This window comes from Hydra viridissima, unplaced genomic scaffold (assembly GCF_058129835.1).
Source record: "Hydra viridissima isolate aposymbiotic clone 2 unplaced genomic scaffold, HvirCarnegie_v1 scaffold_5, whole genome shotgun sequence".
Classification (NCBI taxonomy): Eukaryota; Metazoa; Cnidaria; class Hydrozoa; order Anthoathecata; family Hydridae; genus Hydra; species Hydra viridissima.
The window spans coordinates 15,166,807-15,191,897 of NW_028324304.1; the positions used below are offsets into that span (position 1 = coordinate 15,166,807).

The window sequence follows — 25,091 nt, forward strand, 5'->3', positions numbered from 1 at the left end:
TTTTGCTCAATGGATCTATCTAAAAAAGAAATATATATTTGTCCTATATGTATTTTTAAGAAACCTTGGAGTTAATAACATTTCTGGCCTTGCAAATGGCGCCTTTAATGGACTTCCAAGATTGTTGGTGCTGTACGTTTACTTTTCTAGATATTATAAGTTTGTAAAGATTATCTGATGTTTATATCCTATAAATATGCTTTGTATGCAATAATATATAGATTATATAACAAAAAAATAAAGTTGCGATTGCTTGTATTGCATTTTAGACACAAAAAAGACAAAAAGCTAAAAATTGACTTTGAGTCTAATAATATGAGTAGGTACTGTTTAGCACAAATTATACAGTATAGCACAGAGATATGTGAGTCGCGAGAGTATGTGAAGGCAAATTTATGATGGCGATGATTGTGTACAGGTGATTAGTGTTAGTCTCAGAAATGCTTCATTATTTTTGCGGACTTAACTAATTGAATTTTTATCACTTTATCAGTTTAGCTTGACTTTTACGAAAGTAGTTAAATTTTAGAGGTGTGACTGGTTTATTTTTCATGTACTTGCGCATGTATGTCCGTCTGGTGTTTGGGCTTTCTCACACTTTCCTTCGATTGAATGCTATGTTTGTGTCAGGAAAAACTTAAAGATGGTGTTTGTAATTTCCTTTGTCTTTCCTCCTTACAAAATATATATCCACTTTATAAAAATGATTGAGCAGTTTGTAGTTTTTGAATTGTTTTTAATGTTCATGCTATACTTCCATGTTCATTATAAAAACCACGAGTTTCTTTGACTTAATGCATATTAAGTATCCAATATGTCTTCTAAGCAGGGTTTCTATTAATGTCTTTTAATATACGTTTTTTTCCATTGCATTTATCCGCTGAGCTTTTCTTCTACAATTTCCAGTAAGTAGCTGAATTTACTAATGCTTTTGCAATTAGTAAATTCAGCTACTTACTAGAACTTGTTGAAGTTAATGCAATTTTCACCGTGATTTGATTTCATAATTGTTACCATTGTAATTAAAAACTTCTGAAGCTTGATGAATTGGTGAACACGTAAATTTTCGCTTCCAAGAGTCACCTTTTTTTATTTCCGTTTTTCTTAAATTTTATAAGGCTTTCTTTCACTTTGAAGTTTTTGAAATTAAGCTTGTCCCGCTATTTGTTGTACATACGTTCCATAAATCGTTTTTCGTATTCAAACTTTTTGAGGGCTTCGTTTTTTGTTAGCTATCTCAAATTAGTTTCACAATTTTTTTTTAAGATCAATCGCAGCTTCTTTTTTCATTAATGGATTATAAAGAAAATCTTCTTCATGTTTAATCCATCTTCCATCATTTTTTTGGCTGGCTTATCCTTTTTTTAAAAAAAAATATTGTCAATAAATATATATATTTGTCCAACGCAAAAATTCGCCATTCAATAAGCTGCATTCTTAGCTTTCAATGTACTTCTGATGATTTTTTCATTAAATGTTTAGTAGTTTTATTCTATTCGCATAGTAGATTATTAAAGATCCTTATTCGACTCTTAGCTAGTATTTTGACATCTGTGTGGAAATTGTCACTCGTCTAAAATAAAAATGCTTTAAGATGGGTAAAATTTATACAATTACTACTATTTAGAGCTTGAGAAATGAAAATTTATAGATTAGCAAACGTTATTAAAACATTAACTTTTTAAAAGAAAGTACAGCTAGATGGACGAATAATTTAACAACACCATATTGTACGATCTAACAAAACTAACTACTTAAGGTGATCAATTAATGAAAAACATTAATTGGCATTTCATATTATCATTTCTTACTTTTTTAATGAAATGATCTTCTTGATACTATGATCTCTTTCCCATATATCTATCTATCTATCTATATATTTTTTATCTATATATATTTATATGTATATATATATATATATATATATATATATATATATATATATATATATATATATATATATATATATATATATATATATATATATATATATATATATATATATGTATATATATATGTATATATTGTATCAACAGCAAAAGAATGGTTTATTAATGACGAAATTCAAGTATCGTTTGATGTTATTAATTTATACCCATCAGTGCCACTTCATAAAGCAACTGTTGCAATTATTGATATGTTTAACAATGATAGAGAAAATCTAATACAACGAACTAAATTATCTTTAGTAGACATTCATAAACTAATTGATCTCTGTGTTAGTAAGTGTTATTTTTTATGGGAAGACAAAATATACATTTTAAAAAACTCTGGTCCAATAGGTCTATCCATAATGGTCGTCATGTCAGAAGCATATCTACAACATATTGAATCTAATGCTATTCAACAGGCTTTGAACGTCAATATTGCACCTAAAACTTATAAACGTTACGTTGACGATAGCCATGCTCGATTTACTAATATTAATGACGCAAATTCTTTTTTAGCACTTTTAAATTCACAAGATAAATCTATCCAATATACATGCGAATACGAAAATGCTCAACACCAATTAAATTTTTTAGATATTTGTATCTCCACCAATCAATCCCTTCACAAATATGAGTTTTCCATTCACCGAAAAAATGCAATTACAAACGTGCTTATAAAACCGAAATCATCTGTTTCACCGAATATCGCAGTTCGTATTTTTAAAGGTTTTTTAACTAGAGCATACAAAATTTGTTCAGAACATAACATTCAAGATGAAATAAATTTTCTTATTAAAATATTTACTGAAAATGGACATTCCCATAAACAGTATTCAGATATTGCTAAAAATTATAAATACTCCGCAAATCCATCTTGTTCTCAAAAAATTGATACCAAAAATCTTGTTATTTTACCATGGGTTCCGAAAATAGGCCTTGTTCTTAGAAAAGAATTTCGTAAAGTTGGCGTTAAAACAGTCTTTCGTTTTGGTAATCTCTTAGTCAATATACTTTGCCGAAACAAATCTAAACTGCCTCCGAATAGTTATCCAGGAGTGTACCAACTTAATTGCACATGTGGCGCATGTTATATTGAGGAATCAAGAAAAAAGATTTCTACACGAGTTCAAGAACATAAAAATAACGTTACAAAAGCCAACTGTGAAACATCTGGAATAGTGGAACATTCACAACATTGTAAAGGTAAAATAAACTGGGAGAACCCAAAAACACTTTCTGTAATTTCAAACAACTACACAAGGAAAATTCGCTAGGCCATTGAAATACAACGTATACAATGCACAAAACCTAAAGAAAACATTTTAAATCGCGACAATGGCAATTTGGTGATGAATTACCATAGGAAACCGTTTTTTGTAAAATTAAAAAAATCTTGAATATCTGACGGTGCTATGACATCATTTGGTTACGTTTATTATAATTTTTAAACGGTTTTTTTAACGGTTTTATTAGTTTGATAATGGCTCTCACCATATGAGCCGAAATATTACATAAAAAAGAAAAAGAAATAATAGCATGATACCGTATATGATGTTTTAATAATTATAATATATATATATATATATATATATATATATATATATATATATATATATATATATATATATATATATATATATATATATATATATATATATATATATATATAGTTAGCTCTAGACTGTTTTTAAAGCAAGACAGTTTAAACTTTCTTCATTATCTGTTCACTTTTTTCTAAGGTTTTTCATTAAAATAAACATTAAAATATTTATATAAGTGAAAAATGTAAGCTTTACAAAAAGTTAAATATTAATTGAAAAATAATGAACATATTGTCACCCATTTTAGACATTTTATGTTTTTTATAACAATGGAAATTAAAAAAACGTCGGATTTTCAGGTATAAAAAATCAAGGAATCTTTTTAGAAACATCCGTGCGATTCTCAAAAGTTGAATTTTAACTTGGTTGAAAAAATTGATGGTTCGTATAAGTGTTTACCACAAAGTGAAGTTGTGAAAAATATATTTGTTTACCTTATAAAAATGAGTTTGTTGTAATCCTACAATTGCACTGTCGAAGTATTTTCAATTTTGTTTTGTTTTTTAATATTGAATTTTCATAATAGCATACATTTACAAGTGTAAAGCACACAACATCTCATAAATATTATAAAAAACATTAATGGTTCACGTCAGTGTGAACCATTAATGTTTCTTATAATATTTATGAGATGTTGCAAAGGAAATGAAATACACCAATCAATTTTCAATAATCTATTTTTAATTTTCGATAATCCTTTTTGTTTACAATGCTTCAATGCTCTGAACCTCACACAGATTAGAAAACCTTCTCTATTTGATTGTTAGAAGTTGCTGGTAAGTTTTGATCTGTATAATACAAAAAAATTGTAGCAATCAAGTTTATACAGTAACATACTTCTTACAAATCACGTTAAAAAACATTTCATTTTAAGCTAAGTGCATTATTATTATTGCAAATGATATATGACTCTAAGTAATTAGAAAGAAGGCTGAAAAGAAATGAAAAAAGTTGAGGATATCTCTAATGTTGAAGAGAAGTTTTGCAAGTAAAAAAAAAAGCTGTAATCTGTTTCATATAGAACATTAGAAATAAAAATGATTATTCCCAATTTCATTGTTAAAAAATTTTTATTTTTTAACCAACACATTCTTATATTTTATTGATTATTATTTTTTTGCAAACAGACCGAAAAAAAAATGTCTAGCAGCGAAGAAAATGTAGTTGAAAGTAGAGAACCTGTATACTTAGAGAGTGGACATCCGGAAAACGGCGGGCATGTTTTTTCCAAACTCTATAAGACTTGTAATGTGAACTGGAGAAAAAAATTAAAAAAAGATTTTTAAAGTTTTTCTTGATTAGTTAAATTTAAAGATGAAAAATGGTGTTGGTGCATGTTTTGACAATTGAAGAAATAAAATTTAAAATTTTATAAAACGGTCAACTATGTTTTGGGCCTGGAGTTGGGAAATACTGAACTACACCCGAATATGTAGTTAGATTCTTTAAATTTTTAAATTACATCTTAAATAAGCTTTAAGCATCAAAATTGTACCTCTTGTATTTGGAACCACTATACTCAGTATACTTAAAGCTGTTGAGAGTTATTTTAAAAATTCAGACTATACATTTGAATTACCAATCGTAAAACTGTCTGCTCCAAAAACAACTTTTATCATTAAAGGATGTGCCTCGTAAATTAGTTAAACTGGTTTTTGCGATATGGCAGCAATCGTATTTTTTTTTTTTCATTATATTGCTTTATGTAAAAATCTGAAACACCATAACATTTCTCTCTAACAAGAATTTCTTTCAATTTCCTTAACCAATTTTTCCATCGCCATTCTGCATTTATCTAATTTACATTCTTGCAAGCGTCGTTTTATATTCCTAATGCTTAAGGATTTACTTTAACTGGTATTAAGCTGTTAATTGAAACAGTTAAATATCGCCCTTCTAATTTTAGGTTAATAACAAATCATATCGAACAAAGAACAAATATTTATAACAGTGGATTAAAGTAAATCAGTTCAAAATGATTTTTTTATTTAGAACGACAAGTTCAGAAAAAAGTTTGCGGTACCTTAAATGATACCTAATACCTTACATTATTTCGTTTCATACCTTCAAGAAAATGTGCAGACTTGCTATTTGAATAAATCTATTAAATATATTTTTCAAAAATAACAAATTTTATGTGAGGATAAACATGTCTCACCGTAAATGTTTGCTGTTTTAAATTAATAGACTTCTTTTTTAATAAGCATCAAAATTATTAACTTATTTTAAAAGACTAATGGAGTAATTTGCACTTGATTCGTTATCGTTCGTTATTAAAAAAAAACAGTTTTTATCTTCTAAATTTGTGTTCACGCAATGTTTTTCAGAGATTTTGTTGCTTTTGTAGTTATAAGTGTCTTTATACCTTTTCAGAATACTCTGTGTATCTCCGTTGGAGACTTCAATACTAGGTTTTGAAAGTTATAACCAACTTTCCCACTCTTTCCCTATTTTTTAGATTTCTTATCTGAAACCACTTAACTTTTTATCTGAACTTTCTTTACTAACTTATTTACTTTAATTATCTGCTACTACATGTATTTTAAAAATATCTAAACCTACTGATTTACTTATCATATCTCTATAACCTTACTTAAATTTGATATCAGATCCTAAACATTTATTTATCATATCGGAAGAGAAAATAAAAAGTAACGGTAACAGAAAACAATTCACACAAAAAAGAGGTTGGACTTTTCATTTTGACTGATAGTGTAGTTTACTGTACAGTCGTTGTACCAATGAATCACTTTACGTAGTAGCGAATAGGAATTGCTCAAAATAGCTGAAGTACATAATTCATAAAAAGAATTTTGAAAACAAGTTGAATATGACAACTTTTGTTTTGATCATTTTATGGATACTTAGTTATTTTCCTTTATACCTTCAAAAATAAGGCTTAAATCATGAAAATATTTCTTCGCCTTCTAACTGATAGTAAACACTCACTTAGCAAAAATTTTTAAAAAATTGAAAAAATACTTCCAATTACCCAGTATTATAACTTTCACAAAAATCAATTCTCAATTTGTCTTACAAGATCGATGAAAAATGAGAGAACACAATGTAGATTGTTGTTTCTGGATTTAACTTTTATTAGGTCAGCAATATCACGGTGGAACATTCTTTGAACTATCAGTTGATTTACCTAGTTTTCTTGTTAAAATCATGCTAGTTAAATAAAAGTTTTAATTGGTAAAACATATTTTCTAAAAACTTCCTTATACCTAAACGTTGGATTTCTTCATATGCAATGCCTATTAGAAATATGATTAACAAAAAATAAAATGCAACGCTTATACCAGTTTTTGCTGAAGGAAATAAGGCTAACCAAAAGTAATAAAGTGGAGTAGAAATCTGTTTTTGAAAAAAAAAATGCATGTATGTATGTATGTATGTATGTATGTATGTATGTATGTATGTATGTATGTATGTATGTATGTATGTATGTATGTATGTATGTATGTATGTATGTATGTATGTATGTATGTATGTATGTATGTATGTATGTATGTATGTATGTATGTATGTATGTATGTATGTATGTATGTATGTATGTATGTATGTATGTATGTATGTATGTATGTATGTATGTATGTATGTATGTATGTATGTATGTATGTATGTATGTATGTATGTATGTATGTATGTATGTATGTATGTATGTATGTATGTATGTATGTATGTATGGCGAAAATAAAAGTCTCCTATTTGTTTCATGCTTTTACCTCAATGATGGATTTCCTTATAAAACTTCTATATATTTTTGAAATGCATTCTAATGATTGAGTTTAATGGGATTAAACAACTAACATACTTCTTATTTGTTACAGTTCAACAAATTTAATAAAAGTTACCTAAACCAATTTAACAACAGATAGTTAAAGTTTACAATTTTTTTGTGAAAATGCTATACAACACTGAAGAGTCATACACTTATTGCCAAAGATATTGGTATCTTCAATTTTTTTTTTTTTTTATCGAATTTGTGCTGTGTTAGAAAAACTAAATTTTTATCTCAAATGATCCGTTCTTCTGTTATGAAAATTCTAAGCATTTTTTAATGCTTTTCCTTCAATTTGCGTAGCTTTAGTATAAAAAGTAGCACATATTTTTTTACAACTACGTGAATGTCTTAAAGGAGCATTTGAAGATGGATTCCTTCAATATTACAGCATGTTATTTTAATTTTTATCCTCAATTGGTTTCCTTCAATATTACAGTATATTATTCTAATTTTTATCCTCAATTGCATTCTTACGTTAACTAAGAGTTTTGCCAGCAAAAGGAGATTAAAAAAGAAAGCTTACAAACTCTGAAAAAAACTGAATAGCATTTTTAAATCAAGCTTTCTCCCAAACTCTATGAGCTTTTTTCATATTAAAATTGAATATGCAGTCTTTGACAAATATCTTGTCGTAGCTAACTAGACCAAGCCCTGTCATATCCTGAAGATAAACCACATTTTTCTCAATCTTGGGAGACTTGGCCTAAAAAGCTCAAACTCTATAAATATGGTGATAAAGGTTTATATTTACGATCAATTTTTATTGAAAGGTTTACACATCCTAATCTTTATCTGAAATCTACTAGCAGTAGAAAAAAGAAAAGAAAAAAAAGACGTGAAAGAAAAAGCGTAAACTTCATAAAATTCACACACAAGCTGCCAATGGATTATTTTCTCATTAAAGCAATAAGAAAAACTTACAAGTTTATTTACATAAAGAAAGTTATCAAATTGAAATCTCACTGGTTAATGTTGTCACCTAAATTTGACTTCAAAGATTAATTCCTAAATTTTAATCCCATTTTGTAAGCTCATTCTTTGCGACGTTATCAAATAAAACATAATAAATATTTGATTATGAGTGTAAACTTTCAAATCATAAAAATATCGTACTTATGATTCTTTTTTTCAAATGCTTTCCGTATCATTTTTTGAACAAACGATAGAATTAAAGCGATACTTTAAAATACTGGTGTTTTATTGCACCATTTAAAACTTTTGCTAAACTGTTTTTCCGTTTCTAAAGTAGAAGCATATAAAAGTAGGAAAAGGAATGTTGCCATTTCAAATATTGGAATGCTATTTTGAAGAGACGGGTGGTTGTGGTGGATTTGATGAAAACTTTGTAAATACTCTCCTTGATGACTACAAATGCTCAATTTGTTTCCTCGCTTTGCGTGATCCTCAACAAATTAATGGATGCGGCCATAGGTTTTGTAATTCATGCCTTCAAATTTTTTTTAGGTATAATAATTGTTAAAGTAGTTAAAATTTCTATCTTTAAATAACATGACTTTTTGAGCTAATATAATATTACTAAAACATGTTCATTAAGTTGTCAACAAAAGTTTTTGATCTTTTCCAACCTTAAATAGTTCGCCTTACCGTTCACGGGCTTTATTTTAAAGGGGGCCTAAAAGTTTACAAAATAAAACAAATAAAAAAATAAAATAATACAAATAAATATATGTCAATTTCTTTTTAAATTATATACTTATACTTTAAAAAATTTTAAGTGACGACTTTGTTTTGAACTTCAATTGGTTTTTCATTTTTTTAGAAAAAATCGACGAGTTTGTCCTATCTGCCGAACTTTTTTATCCAAAAATATGGTAAGTGATATTTACTTTCTAAATCTTCAAGTTGTGTGTAATTTTAAAAGGTGGAGGAACTCTACTGATGTTTTAATTATTCTTTAAAAGTAGCTAAAATGAATAAAAAAACAAAAGAGCGAAAGAAACCCCTCCTTTTCGATCTTCATCTTGCATTTAGATGGAGTTTTCCGTTCCGTCTTTCAACCTCTGAAAGAAATCTTTTCACACGTAATCTCTTGAAATAAACTTAGTTATTCACTTCGGCGGATTTTCCCATAGCGGAAATCATGGTAAATGCCGCCATTTTGAAATTTGCAGTGCAAATTTTTCTGCTATAAATATGATTACCACTGTGATACTACTTCCTGAAAAAGTATTAATTTTTGAACCACTAACAAGCAGTAAATAATGCAATATGTTCTTTAACAATTTCTTTCTTGCATTTACTGCGACATTATTGAAAAATAAAATTTAGAGGTATCCGAAAGTTCATACAAAATTTGTTGTTGTTCAACAATTTCTAGTTATGGTTAATGGTTGATACGATGAATGATAGGATGTGCAGATACCTACTCTGAATGTTTTACCTGGCAATGTTAATCAAAAATTACCCTCTAAAAAATTATATATGATTCAGATCTAATCAAAGTTTCTTAAAAATATAAAGTTTGAGCAAATTTTAAAGTAGAGATTGAAGTAAATATTTTTTACAAGTTTTATATTAGTTTATTAATCATGTGCGTATATTTAAACAATAAGTTCTTAGCAATAAACAGTTAAACATTATTCATTAGCTTATAACTATGTTAAAATTGAAAATTATAAAAAGATAAAACTTATTTTAGGAGTTGCAATTGCACTTGGCTGAAATTGTTTTTGTTCATCTTTTTAATAGTGCTATTGAAAAATTGAATCGGAACAATTTCTCGCTTTGTTCAATCATTAACATAAACTAAATCTAACAATTAGCACAACTTTAAAAAATATCATTTTTTAATTATTTTATCACCAACTTATCTGTTGCAACTTTGGAACTGTATGACTTCTTAATTTCTTTTCAAAATATCACTGTTTGCATACTGATGTCAAATTGACATAGCTTTTTTGGTTTGATCGCTACTACTATAAAAGGAGAGTTCTGGGACAAATTGATTTTTCATCATCGTTTCTAAAATTTAAATAATCGCGGGGGTGAAATTTTTGATAATCGCAAAACAAAATAAATTGCGGAACGCTTTTGTCCGTGACCCTTCCGAGAGTCCAGGTAAATTCTGTGAGACCAGCAGGGATGACTTGCCTTTCGACTTTGTTTGCTTTGTAAGGTACTTTAACGGTACTTTTCGCCGCCATAAAATTCAATAACTCGTTTTTTTTCAAAATATTCGTTTCAATTCTAGGCATGAAAAGTCGGAATTTTTTAAGGTCGATTATTCCTGCAGTAACAGTTCCGGCTCTGTAAATGGAGTCATCATATTCTTTTTTTGTAAAGGTTAATGTATGTCTAAATCCGTAAATAGCTTTTTCGTAACTTTCGCAAAAAGTAAAAATGTGTCTTAAAGGTACCCTAAAAGAAAATGAGCCAATGGATGTGGTGTCTGCAAACAAGTGGTCTCGCCTGACATTGAACCCTGCGTTTCCAGTTGCTACTGAAGTGTCTTTGTACCACATTTGTTTCAAACCATCGGTAATCTAAAAACTGAAAGGATATTTCAACAATCCAAGAATGGTTGTTCCCTGCCCTGGGTACATGACTCTTTCCACTTGCTGTCCTGATAATTAGTAAGTGGCTTCACTGAACAAATACATCATAGCGTTGTTTACCAGAGCAATGTTGTCTGTTGCTATGTAAGCTGTCCCCTCTTGTTTTTTCAGAACCCCTTCGACGAGGATGTAAGCATCAGACGGAACTGTCTGCACAGATTGGCAATCAATCTCAAAAACGATTGATCCTGAAGAATTTAAATCGAGATTTGTTGGAAGATACTCGAAAAAATCAAATTTTTCAATGCCTTTATCGTAGACAGGCATTTCGTCAATTATTAATCTGTCGCTGTTTATCATTTTTTAAAATGAGAAAAAAAAATTTTATGTCATTTTTAATTCGTCAAAAAAAATCACGCAATCAAAAGCCCTCTACCCATTTTGACGAGGTCTTGAATTCTAGCCGCGTTCTTTTTTGTTATTTTCTTTTTTACTTGAATGGATGAACCAAACATTTTTTTATGCAGCTCTTCAATTGGATTAATAGATTCATATTGCTTTGCCGCTTCGTTTAAAATCGCGCTTGTCAATGGATTTGGCGTTCCTGTCTTGGCATAAACTTTTTCAATCGCTTTTTTTCCTTTGTCAATGGCAACGTCTCTAGCGGTTGATATGGCTGAAGAGGCTAATTCTTTTCCAGCAGATCTAGCGGCGGTAATCGCTTCTCTTCCAATTTCGCTTGCTGCTGCCTTTCTTAATAAATGAAGAAACGATCTCGATGCGTTTGAAGCTATCATTCTCCTAAAAAAATTTTTAAACGTGTCCACGATTCCTCCACCTCCGACGACGTTCTTTTTTATATATCTTCTGTTGTTCACAATGAGCATTTTTTTAAAATGAGAAAATATTTTTTTAATTCGTGTTTCACGACTCGATGTATTTTTGAATCGACTTGTATTCCTCTTCGTTGATTACCCTCTGTCTCAAAAGCTCGTCACAATTCTTGACAGCTACTTTTCTCGATGCGACATTTCCGGCATGCCATGAAGCAATGCTCAAGTTAAGCTGTTGAACAAGCGCATTCGGATCGCTCGGAAGAATGATCACTCCGCGCCCTTTTACTCCTCTCGTTTTTGTGTAATTTCTTTCCCAAATTTCTGAAACAATCGTTTCCCACTTTTCGCTTCTCGAAGCTTTTGGTACGGTTGGTCTCCCTTCTCTCTCCATTGCATGCTTTTCGACCAGTATTTTTTCATAATTTTTTAAGTCCTCGCGCGTGTATTTATTTTTATCAGGCTTAGATCTTGAAATCAGCTCCCAAAGTCCTTCTTTCCCCTCGTACTTTTCTCCATCAATAATGATGTCGTTATTGTCGATAAAAATTTCCTTGTCTTCAATGTACATTTTTCATCTTTTTTTGCGTGAATTCCAAACACTGTCACACGTTTCTTTTTTCATCGCATAATGCGACAAATAATAAGACGCGAGACCTCCTAAATTCATTCTTTCAGGAGCCTTTAAACTTTCAAAAGACGACTTGCTTTCTGGGTAAGCCAAAGCTAGTGGACTGTTTCCAACCCTGTATGCGATGCTCTTTAGCTCGTTTTTCACATTTTCGTTGCTCTCAATCAGCGGCTTAAAAAACTTTGACAAATCAGTCTAATAATTTGCATCTAAAATGTTCGTGTTGAGGCTCTCATTGTAAATCTTTTCCCTGTTGGCCATATAATTTTTCACAATCTCATCTCTCTTTTTCGGGTCGTGTATTTTAAAGAATTCCATTTTTTAAAATACGGAGAAAAAAACTTAAACAAAAACGAGTTCGCGTTTGCGTTCATTTTCATTTTTTGTACAGTTTGTTAAATGCTTTAATGGCTTCTTCTCTTCCTTTTTGGATCAACGACTCTTTTGCCAAATCGTCAATGCTGCTTTTTGCTTTTGTTTGAATTTCTTCAGTCATGTTTTTAAATTTTTTAAGCTCGCTTAAAATTAATTCGTATTCGGAATCGCTCACAAACCCGTCCATGAGCGATTTTGAAATGTGATCGCTAATCGTGTTTAATTTCGACTCGGAAAGAACTTTTAATTTTTCGTGCTTTTCAGCTTTCAGCATCAATTTTTTGTTTTGATGATTTTCGAAAATGGACAAAGCCCCCAATCCAATTGCAACCCCCTCGCACGCAATAGAAACTGGAGTGGCAACGACGGTCGACGAAAGTGCAACCCCTGTAATCCCCAAACCAATGCACAACGTTTGCAACCCATCATCTGCAAAACGAATAGTTTTTGCCACTCGATAGTACTTTTTACTCAAAGCCATTCTTTTCACTTTTTCATCCTCCATTTCTTTTTGGATCTCGCTTATTTTTTGAAGACGGTAAATGTGTCCTCCATCGGTTGGTGCTGTTGGTCCTAATGAATTTGGAAGAACTGGGTAAATTTTTTCAGTGTTTTTTATTATCTCCATCTTTTTAACAAATACAGATTTTTTAAATTCGAATCGATATGATTTATTTTGCAAAGCATTTCGCCTTTTTTGACTATGACATCATTGTTGGTGTTGTTGGTTACATCCAAAGTGACGTCGCCCACAGACTCTGAAAAAATAACATCGTTTTTGTAAAAGTCCAATTGATCACTGATTTTGTTCATCAAAGTGACGACAACAATTCCTTTTTCAAAATTCAACCCCACGGACAACGATATTGACGTGTGAGAAAGAGCAGCAAATTTAATGTCTTTCTGAGCAAAAATCTCGTGTTGCGCATTTATGTTAAAGCAGTTTGGGTGATCCAATTTTTTTTTCGTAACAATAATATTTTGCGATGTTTTTTTTGGTAGATTTTTGATTATCTCCACCAAATTTTCCAACTCTTTGATTCTTTCAACCAAATTTTCCAAATCCTTGAACCTTTCCAGCTCCTTGTGTTTCTCCAACTCTTTTTTTAAAATTAGAATCAATGTGTTTCTCTGCTGAGGCAACATTTTTAAACAACTTGTGAGGGGCATGCATTTTTTATATGAAAAGAAAATGTTTTAACTCATTTTATTTTCATTTTTTTCTTAGTGTTTTTCACATTTCTTCGTCAGATTCCATTTCTCCCAAATCCAAATTGTCACCCATGATGCTTTGAACTGAAGGCTCATTTTTTGCGATGACCACTTCGGGAATCCTAACCTGAATGGACTCGATCTGAGAACTAATAAAAACACCTTCGATTCTCAAAGACGCAACGGCAAGACACCTTTGACAAACATATGTCAATGGATCTGCTTTTACCAGCTTTTTGTACTCCTTTTTGTAGAACAAGGAAGTGATGCTCTTTTCTTTTGTATACAACTTTCCGAAAAAAATGGGGGATGCCATCTCAGATTTGTTTTTAAAAATGGATAAATATTCTGTCATTATTTTTTTCGTTCTCCCTCCTTTTTTCAACAACGGTGCCAATTTGATGACTTGCTCGCGAAGAAATTTTGATATTTTTTCAGTCACCTCCATAAACTTTTCTTCTGCTGCTGTCATCCCGTCAGCTTTTTCATCTCCACGCTGCGGTTTTCAAACACACCCAGAGAAAACAAAACTGGGGTTCTTAAAATAAAAGGGCCTTTTCCAGAGGGGTACTCATAAAAAAGCGGAATCTTTTGGTAGTGAATTGGTTTGGTTGCAGAATAAATTTCTCCAACCGATAATTTGCTCTCGTCAAAATTTTCAATCGAAACAAAATTCATCTTTTTTATATGAAAAGAAAATTTTTTTATGACATTTTTTAAAACGGATCAATTCTTTATTATCCACCCATGAGTTAAACGAGTCTGGATATCCTTTCCATTTGACCAGTGATTTGCTTTTTGTTCTGCGAATTATTTTTTCAATTCTGAATATTTCTTGATGCGTCTTTTGCATTTCCTGCTCGTAAAAAGTGCCTTGAATTTCTTCGCCGTGGGTGTCATCGATTTTATACGTGGGTGGATCCGTTCGCTGAATTTTTGACACTGTGAAAACCTCCTCGGTCCATCTCGGCGTGTATCCTTTTTCAAAATTAGATTTCTTTTTTGTTATCCTCACTTTGTCTCCCATTAAAAATTTAGGTTCTGGTCTTTCTTTTTGCATCTTTCCATTCAGGTTCATCCATACCATATTTTTATTCTTTTCCTCGCTGGCTTCAATTGGAGTCATTTTGAGTGTTTTGATGAGTGTTTTGTGCGGTTGTAATTTTTTACCATTTCGTCCAAAACGTCAATGTATTTATTGGTGCTGTTGGCTGAAAAATATTTAAACATTTTTTCTTTCATTGTTCTGTTCCATCGCTCGACGACACAGCTTTTTTCCTCGTTTTCAGTGGAATATAATTGAACACCCAGCGCTCTCACGTGCTTGTTGTAAAATTCTTTTCCTTTGTCCACCCACAATTTGACACACTTTCTTTCACCAAAAATATTTTTCAACGCTTCAGCCACTTCAAGACCCGTTTTGCTTTTTAACGGAACGATCCATCCATACTTTGAAAACACGTCTATCACCATGAGCAAATATTTTACTCCGTTGTTAAATTTTGAAAACGATTGCATGTCAACCAAATCGACAGCCCATATTTCATCAATATCGTTCACAAACACTTTTCTTTTTTTAAAATGATGAATCACCGGTTTGTGAAGCTCCTCTGCAAGCTGATCCGTCCATTTTAAACTTGAAAAAAATTTTTTTTTTTAGATCCTTTAGATCCATTGAAAATCTTCGATTTTTTAGCAGAGACACCCAGTCCGAATCTAACTTTGGCTTTTAGGATGGGTGTAATAATATTTCTTTCTCTTATTTCTTTTTGAGTTGGGTTAGGAATCGAATTCATTTGTTCAATCATCATTTGATCAGCTAAATTTCTTCTTTGCCGGTCGTGAAAATATTTATAAGCTAAATCATGAAGGTACGCTGGGAAGTCCACTCTGTCCACTGGCATACTATCCTCTTTCGGCATGTCGTTTGAATCGAGCCTTTTGTCCAAGTTTGTGCCAGGCCCTGCAAAATTCATAGTAGGAAGGTGCATTTCTCCTGGATATTTTTGCCCCGGAAGCTTTACGTTTTTTGTAAAATTGTTAACCGAGTCCACCAAATCGCCTCCTTTTGCTGTTGAAGAAGCAAACGTGCATTTTGTAGATCCACAAACGACGCATGTCCCTTTGAGCATATTTCTGTTGTTTTTTGAGATTTCGTTTCTCAAATTTGTCGTTTCTGTTTTCCTTTTACATTTGACGCAGTACATTTTTTTTTATTTTAAATAAATATTTTTAAATTAAAAAAATGGAAATAACCGATTTGTCATGGGATATTGGAAAAAACAAAAGGAACAACAATGAGCTTTTACCAAGAAGCATTCGAGGAATCATCTTAGGAAAATCAGGTTATGGAAAAACAACTTTGCTTGTAAATTTGCTGTTAAAACCTGGATGGTTAGATTACAACCGCTTGCAAGTCTTTGGCAAGTCCCTTTACCAACCAGAATACAAAATACTCAAAAGCGCCTTTGACAAAAAACTACCAAAAGAAATTATTCTCGATTTGTTCAAGGTACAAAAACAAATTGAAAAATTAAATTTAAACCCAGAATGTGTTATAAACGACCTTTCAAAAAATTATTCCGAAACCGAGGACGTGGATTGTCAATTTTTTGAAACAGATGATGATGTGCCAGACCCTTCCGAACTCAGCCCAACAAAAAACAATTCAATGATCTTTGATGATTTGCTAGATGCTAAACAAAACAAATGCGAATCCTATTATATGCGAGGAAGACACTCCAACGTCGACTGCTTTTACCTCGCTCAAAATTATTTTATGCTGCCTAGACAAACCATACGAACAAATGCAAACTTTATTTGTCTCTTTGAACAAGACGAAATTGACATCAATCTCATTTATAGAGACCGCGTTTCGTGCGATATGACAATAGAAGAATTCAAAAATTTTTTAAAAAAAATGCTGGAAGGAGGATCACGGATTTGCTGTTATCAATTTAACCTCAAAAAAATACAATGGAAAATATCGACGCAGACTTGATGATTTTGGTTTTCCAAAAGAATCCATTTAAAAAAATTTCACCCATTTAAAAAAATGTCAGGCATAATCATCGACGTGGATGGAAATTCCAACGTAATAATAACAGAATTTTTGGACAAAATTGTTTTTGAAAAAGGAAAAACTTATGAGATGGCTTTTCTCGGTCTGGAGACGTACAACAGCTTTCCAAACATCACCAGCAAAAACAATTCTTTCCGTTACAGCATGAACAACGGAGGCAATTGGGAAAACGTCGTCATTCCAGACGGGAGCTACGACACCATCTACATCAACAATTATTTGCAAAAGACCGTCTCAAACACAATCAAAAATTACGCGTCTCAAAGCGCAAGCTACGTTGCCGCCAATAAAATCAGCTACTCTCCAGAAAACATCAAAATCACAGCCAATTCAAACACTTTAAAATCATCTATCAAACTTGGCTTAAACTATTTGATGGACTTGAACGTTGAAAACAGCATCACCTCCCTTTTGGGATTCACAAAAAGACAATTGGACCCCAATTCAAAATACGTGTCCGACGACATTGTCAGAATTTCCAGCATCAACACGATCAAAATCGTCAACAACGTTATCGGGTCGGCGTACATCAACGGCTCGCAATTAAACTGCATTTATTCCTTTTATCCAGACGTGGGTCCTGGTTTTAAAATTATCGAAAGGCCTACCCATTTGGTTTACCTACCTGTCAAAGTTCCCGAAATTTCCACGATGATCACACGCACCGTCGATCAAAACGGAAATTTAATAGACTTTCGCGGTGAGGACATCACGATCCGTTATCACATTCGAGAGGTGAAATAAATATTTTTTCCGACTCTTTCAAAATGAGCAAATATGTCAGTGTTAAATTAAATGTGTCTCAAGGACAGGTTGACAAAATAAAAAAAATCAATGATGGAAGGAAAACCCGTGAGCATCCGGATTTCAAGAGACGACTTTCACGGAAACGACGTTTTACATATAACAGAAAGCCAACATCGAAAAATTGTTGACGCTCTCCATCGAGGAGTTGGAGTCACTGTAAAAATGAGTAAAACTCAAGTGGAACATAACGCAAAAGTAAAAGGAGGACTTATTGGAGCTCTTTTACCTATGCTAGAAATGCTTGCAGCTCAAGCCGCTCCAGCAGTTGCCAACGGCTTATTAGGCGGGGTTGCCTCTTCTGTTGGATCCACTGTCTTCGACAAAATTTTAGGAAATGGCATCAATTCCTTTTACGCAATAAAAAATGGACATGGAACAAATATAAAAACTGTAAGTGGAGGTGGATTATTTTTAACACCTTTTATAAAAGGAAGCTCACTAAAAAATGGATTTTACACCAAAAGAGAAGGAAGATATGTACCTATCAATGGCGGAGCACTTGTCGGACCAAACTCTCCATTAGTAAAACTCATCCCCTTTTTAAATTTTATTTAAAATTTTTTTTCTTGGCGTAATAAAATGAATAGCAAAACTAGAATCTTGCGAAATGAGGATGGAAAAATTAGAAGCTTAAAAACACTTGACCACATTGAATAATTAATGAGTAAAGGATTAGGATGGCGCGAAATTAAAATGTATAAATTAATTCTCGAAGAAAAACAAGAACAAGAACAAAGAAAAAAAGAAATTTTTCAGACAAGATTTAAACACCTTTACAAAAATTAAACTTTTCATTACGCGTTTTATCACGTAATGAAAAATAAAATGTTTTCTCGTCGGATTTTTTTTTTTTTTTGACCCAGAAAATTTTCACCCCGCGATTATCAAAAATTTCACCCCCGCGATTATTTAAATTTTAGAAACGATGATGAAAAATCATTTTGTCCCAGAACTCTCCTTTTATAGTAGTATCGCTTTGTTCAGAAAAATAGATCGTTTCTTTTTAATGATGTTGTTTTTTGATCATCAGGCAGTTAATATGGTAAAAGCTTATCATCATCGGTGAGCACTTATATTGTTAGTTTTTACAACCTTTGATGAAAAAGCTTTTCATGAGATGTTAGCCAGAAGTAAGGGGAGCATAGAAATTAAATTTTTATGGATTTAATATTAACTCAGCAACACTTTTTTACCTAGTATCTTTTAAACTTAAAAAATACTAGGAGCAAAAATGATATTTGTTAGTTATTTGAAAAGTAAACACATAGCGTTTTTTAAACGTTATTTGGACCTTTATTTAAGGTTTTATCGTCCAAGGAAAATAAGAACGTTTCGTAAACGTTCGAAAAGCGTCTTAAAAGGATAAATTTGAAACGAAAAAGTTTGGTCAATTAAAGGACGTCAAATAAACGATTTTTAGACGTTTTTTTTTATCCATAATTATATTCGTAACTACGGAATCAGTTTCAGTTTAAAATAACTCAGGCCGTCTAAACTATAATAATGTACTAGCTTAAATCTCGTTTTTCTTTCGCGAAAATTTTTTTTAACATTATTTAAATGATGTTTAAATCAATACCTATCTTCAAGGTAATTGAAACTTAAGTTTATTTTAAAAAACAAAATTTAAATTGCATTTTCAGAATTTTCTATTTTGCCGTATGCAATTATTCAAACACCAAAAGGTTAATGATTTAGGGGACCTAGAGAGCTTATCCTGTTAGGCTACAACACTTAGGTAAGAGGTTTCTCTAAAAATAATAACTTCCAAGTTTCATGCGACAGCTTTTATAGTTCTAACGATATTCTTGCCTTTCAATCTTGATAAAAGAACAGTAATCTGTGGAGAGAGAAATTATTGATTAAACTATTTTATATAATTAAGGTATTTGAAGATGTAGCTGCTAAAAGAACTATTAGTGGATTGCTTGTGACATGCAAATATTTAAAAGATTGCAACTGGACTGGCGAACTAAGGGCAATTAATGTACGAACTGTTATTTTAATTTTAGTTGTCTATAACTTTCGATTTATGTAAATTTCATAATTTTTATTACTTTTAGTAGTGTTGATGAAAGTTATTTTTATGCAAATATAATTTCAATCTCCATATTTGAGCTAAAAGAAAAGCACTGTGTTGTTGCATAATATTAAAATTGGAGTTGTAAAACTCTATTTAAATTGAAACAGTTTGATTGCCTTAATTTTTCTTCTCTATATTACATTTCGTTTACATTATTGAATTTTATTGTCGTTTATTTTGTATAATAAATTCTGCCATTTATTAATTTGGTTATAGGATCATTTAAGATGTTGTCTATTTGCGGAAGTTCAATGTCCAAATATTCCGTGCAAAGTATTACCCATAAGAAAAGATTTAGAGCACCATTTAGATTTAGATTGCAACTATCGCAGTATTCCATGCAAATATTGTCAAACAAAATGTGTTTATCAGGATCTAGAAGTACACTTATAGTTTGCATAAAACCATAAAACATTTTTTGGTCTACTTGTAAGTTTAAATAACTTTTTAAAGTGATTTTGAAAATCAGAACATTTTGTTTTTGTTTTAGGCTCACTGGAGCGTCTGCTTACGTTTTCCCCTTGAATGTCTTAACAAATGTGGACAGAAAAACATTTTGAGGAGTGAGGTAAATTCTTGATTACTTTAATACAGATATTGAAAAATTGTTTTAGTTTGTTTAAGAAAAGCTGTGTTGCTGTAATATCCCTTTTTTTTCGTAATTTAGATGAGTTCTCATGTGGCAAATGATTGCACTCTCACCATTCATCCCTGTCAATATTTTGATATCGGATGTTTATTCAAGGTCAGATTAGTGTTTAACTCGTTAAATAGTCATTTTTAAGTAAAGAATCTCCATGTTTTTTCAAATTAAGTTCTATGATTGTTAGCCAAGAAAAAACTCAATGCATTTGATTCGATTTCGCAAACTAGAAAAATGAATATGTTCTAAGATTCAATAACTTTTGTACAATATTTTTTAAGTCGTTTTTTATTTGTTTTGACTGAATATATCAGCATGAAGTGAATAAATAAAAATTAACACCATAACAAATTTTTTCAAACAAATTGTTTTTCCACCTTCATTTCGTTTTTCTTCATTTTTTTCTGTTATTTTGCAGCTTTCAAACAGCTTAGCTGTGCGAAATTGTGGGAGAGTAAATTGCCACCAGACTTTTCCCAGTTTTACGGACAGGATATTTAGTGCATGTTTCTAAGTACATGTCTTTTATCTTTTTTTCCAGCACTATACTCTTTATGAGATCGTTTCGAGTTGCAAGCACAATAAAAATTTTCTTTTTAAATTCTTTGTGAAAATAAACAATACTTAACACTTTGGAGTGTGTTTTTTTGTATAATTTGCTTATAATTATTTATTCTTGATTCCAGAAATAAAATGCCCAAGGCATCGGTCATAAAATTGGAAATAATAAACAACAAAATTTATAAACTGCAGTTAGTTCCAGAGTGTGACTGATAAACTGTTTATTAAACTTTCTCATAGAAGTTTTCGGAATTAATTTGCTGTCGAACAAGCATCCTTGACTTTTAGAAAACTCAGTTTTTAACTTAATTTTGATGATAAGTTTTCACCATCAACTTTAATGCATATTAAACAATTTCCTTGATTTGATAGTTTCATTCAGTAGATTATTGTTGATTTTGGCGTTGGGATGTTTCCATTAAGATGCTACAAAATAAATAAAATGAATAAGTAGAATCTTTTTTCAGTCTTTTTCTTGATTATCTTTTAGAAAATAATAGATATTATAATTTGAACTGATGTGACCCTTGGAGTATTTAATTACCCTCTCAAGTTATTTATGAATGTCAACATATGGTAATGCGCTGGCCTAAAAGAGGTTGCCCAGGCTTGAATTAAAGTATAAGTAAAATAAGCTGATGGAATTAGAAGACCTCGTTGTAGAAAGTATTTTTTATTTATAACTTTAGTTGCAAAAATCCTCTTTTATTCAATGTTCATGGTTCTTTTCATCAAATTCACTTCTAATTAAATACCATCAAGTGATTTGAAGGAGAAGAAATTCTCCAGCTTGCGTTTAGAATTAATCAATTCGCTAGAACCAAGTTCATTGAATTTTAATAACCGCAACAGCAAAAAAATAAGTCATTGTTGTGTGTGTGGTGTGGCATTGTTTAATTCTTCAGAATACTGGCTTCAATGCATTACTTGTTATAGATGGGCTTATGAAGTCTGCTTTTGCATCGACATGTGCACAAAATGTTCTTTGTTTACACCATTATATGTAGTGAATTTGTGGGAAATACAGAAGATTCTAAATGGCAATTTTTCCTATTTTCAGTCTCAATAAGTACTTTCTGTGTGTAATGAAACAAAAAATCAAGAATCAAACAACTGCACGTTCCATTAATTAAACACTTTGTAAAGCAAAGTATTTCATGCTGCAATAAAACATTTCACACTTTCGTGAAAAAATCCTTTGGAAATAAAGTGGATTATTGCCTATCAACACGGGATTCACCCTTCTCATTTAAAAGTTAATGATTTCATTTTTTATGTTTTTAAAATTACAAAAAATGTCTTTCCAAAACATTTTAAAAATTATAACAAAAAAATTAGACTTAGTCTACTAGGTTCAGATATCTAAAAAATTCGGATATTTTGAGACAATATTTTATATGAACTTGTAAAGTTAGCAATATATTTTATTAACTTATTTAAGCGAATTCTTACTAAACATGTTGCAATTCAAGTTTTTCAACTTTGGATTTTTGATGAAGAAATCTATAAACTTTTAGCTAAAATAAGGTTTATTTATAAGTTTTGGTTACATTTAAGTTCTTTGTTAAAAAAAAAATATTTTAATGGTAAATAACAGTTGTATAAAGGCACTTTCCTTTTTAAAAATAATTAAGGATGTTGAAAGACCATTTCTTTCAATTATCAGAAAGAAACGCTCATATAAAAATCTCATATAATAAAAAAAATCTTTCTTGGCTCCTGTAGCAACTTTATTTTTTCCAAAAGTTCTACAAAATAAAGTTATTTTTGATATATGAAGTTCAGCACCAGCTTTACGAAGTGGTTTTTTTAATTAGCCCTTTTTCGATGGCCTGAACCAATTAATCTGTATTTCAATATCCATATTGACTTAAAGCAATACATAATTGCCAACATCCTTAAAGAAGTAAATTGTATTCTGTGATTAGAAGTATGTTAGTGGAAAGTGCTTCTTTAACAATAAAGTTTCCTTTGGTCATAGAATGAAAATAAAAGTTTATGAAATGAAATCAGATTTTGACTGACCGTTCAACAAAGTTAACGAGATTTTCGTCCTTAAACATGAGCTAAATAATAAAAAAACTCTTTTCACAACAGTTGCGAAAACAAAATTAGAAACCATTCGGCTATTAAATACTCAAATAAATAAAGGTAAATTTCAACACTTGATTAATGAATTTCATAAATGCCAAAACATAAAAGCCTAATTTGTAAGATATAAAGTTTGTAAAAGTAAATGTTAGTGAAAATATTTCTTTATTAGTTCCCTAATAGAAAATATTTCGTATTTGCAGTTTATGATACTAAATTAATACAAATTTCAAAAGAAGGAGCAAATTTTGGGGAGCTGCGTATCGCCTATCTGTAGTTTAAAAAAAAAAAAGATATATTTCCCTCTCTGTAATTTTGCATTAGTTATTGAAAATGTTTTAAAACTTATTTGAATCTTATTTTTTTAGGGAGTTCAGAATGAACAAGTTGATCATGTTTCTTCATCGACTGGCATTCATTTAAGTTTGGCCGTTAAAAAAATAATTTCCGTTGAAAAAGCATCAATTGAAAAAGAGAAAATACTTAGCAACATGCAAAATAAAATTTCTGAGATGGAGAAACAAATCCAAGATATAATCATCAATAAACAATCGAATAAAAACTTTGGAATTAAAATCGTAAATCGATAAACATCCGTACGAAAATAAAGACTGACGAAGAAATTGATTGAACTGTCGACAAAAACAAAGCAAAAAAAAAAAATGAAATACACATCTAAAAACACTGCTTTAATCTTTTATAGGCCTTTTCTTGATCACATAACATCACATAAAGATCTTCAATTGCTAGCAATCATATAAATTTAGCATGAAATAGGCATTCAATTAAACTTTAACAGAGTAATTAATTACTCTCGAGGAAAGAAAAGAAAAGATTGGCATTAAATTTCATTTCAATTAAGTATTATTTAAATTATGAAAGGTTTAGTATATTTTGCATAGCTACGTGAATCAGCGGGTGATTGATTTCAAGACACCTTACAAAGTCTAACAACTCTTCTGGGATTATAATGAGAAGCGTGATGACTTTGTACATTTATATAACAGTAATCATTCGTTCGTTGTTTTTTTAAGATTATTTCTTCAACTATTAAATCTGAAGCAGCAGATATAGTTTTTGATAAACAGAGTGCATAAACTTCCTTTAAGATCTTCTGTCGCTCAGTTGATCTTTAAAAACGGCGATATTGTGAGCAATGCGCCGAATCAGGACATGTAGAACGTCAATGAGGGCTAGGTCGACAAGACGATGATATTTTGTTGATTGCTGAAATTGTACAACTTTATAATGTTAATTAACAATAAACAGAGCAATACGAGAGATAAGTTGCTTCTGCAAATGTTTCCAAAGTCTTGACAAGTTCTTTCAATTTGTCAATGCCCTGCACTGATGTTGTTCGGTGGTTGAGATTCCCCAACTAAAATACGCTTTTCTAGTTTTTTTTGGTCATATGTAACCAACGCCTGGATTTGTTTGTAAGTGCTGTTCCACGGAATGAGATTGATTGGGTATTGAACAAAAATCTAAAACTAAAACAACTTTCTAAACGGTGAATTTAGGATTTGATCCCAGCAGCTATAAATGTCTCGATGTAAGACCTCTAGAATAACACAAATAAGAGCAGCGTTGTCAGTGGTTTACAGGAGACATTTTCGTGGACTATGACTGCTAAAAATTAGTGGCAATGAGTTCAAATAATTGTAATGGATTTTGGTGGTGCTAACAGGAACTAAATTTATAAAAATTGAAAGCGTTTAAACAATAAAAAGATTATCAAAATTAAGTTTTTGCATTTAAATCTTTAATTGATGCGTCTAATTTTACCTTTACGCGTCTAAATTTACCGTCTAATTTCTCAATTTATTGAGAAAAAATCCAAATTTAATAAACTTAGATGTCTTTTCAATGATTAGATAGGAGCGCCAAATCCAAATATCCCAAAAATATCTGTTGATAGTGGATACCATTTTCCTTTTTA

At 30.8% G+C, this 25,091-nt stretch overlaps 2 protein-coding genes across 2 annotated transcripts; both read left to right on the forward strand.

Annotated features, from left to right (window-relative positions):
- Nucleotides 1-1,594: 1,594 nt before the first annotated feature.
- Nucleotides 1,595-3,205, forward strand: LOC149888886 (uncharacterized). Its single transcript, XM_090089135.1, has 2 exons — nucleotides 1,595-1,598; nucleotides 2,037-3,205. Exons 1-2 carry the CDS (start codon nucleotides 1,595-1,597, stop codon nucleotides 3,203-3,205), a joined length of 1,173 nt encoding a protein of 390 aa, XP_089945261.1.
- A 5,226-nt stretch (nucleotides 3,206-8,431) lies between these two features.
- Nucleotides 8,432-23,834, forward strand: LOC149888887 (TNF receptor-associated factor 3-like). The gene is made up of 7 exons (XM_090089300.1): nucleotides 8,432-8,783; nucleotides 9,100-9,151; nucleotides 19,660-19,761; nucleotides 20,074-20,238; nucleotides 20,348-20,425; nucleotides 20,525-20,602; nucleotides 23,521-23,834. The coding sequence occupies exons 1-7, from the start codon at nucleotides 8,593-8,595 to the stop codon at nucleotides 23,740-23,742; spliced, it is 888 nt and encodes a 295-aa protein (XP_089945426.1). The 5' UTR covers nucleotides 8,432-8,592; the 3' UTR covers nucleotides 23,743-23,834.
- Nucleotides 23,835-25,091: the final 1,257 nt, after the last annotated feature.

What these genes read in the sequence shown, in the direction of transcription:
- LOC149888887 (XM_090089300.1), top strand. Translation starts at nt 8,593, where the DNA reads ATGTTGCCATTTCAAATATTGGAATGCTATTTTGAAGAGACGGGTGGT. An exon ending in GCGAACTAAGGGCAATTAAT is followed by an intron (nt 19,762 to 20,073) that starts GTACGAACTGTT and finishes ATTTGGTTATAG; the next exon opens with GATCATTTAAGATGTTGTCT. An exon ending in ATATCGGATGTTTATTCAAG is followed by an intron (nt 20,603 to 23,520) that starts GTCAGATTAGTG and finishes TTATTTTTTTAG; the next exon opens with GGAGTTCAGAATGAACAAGT.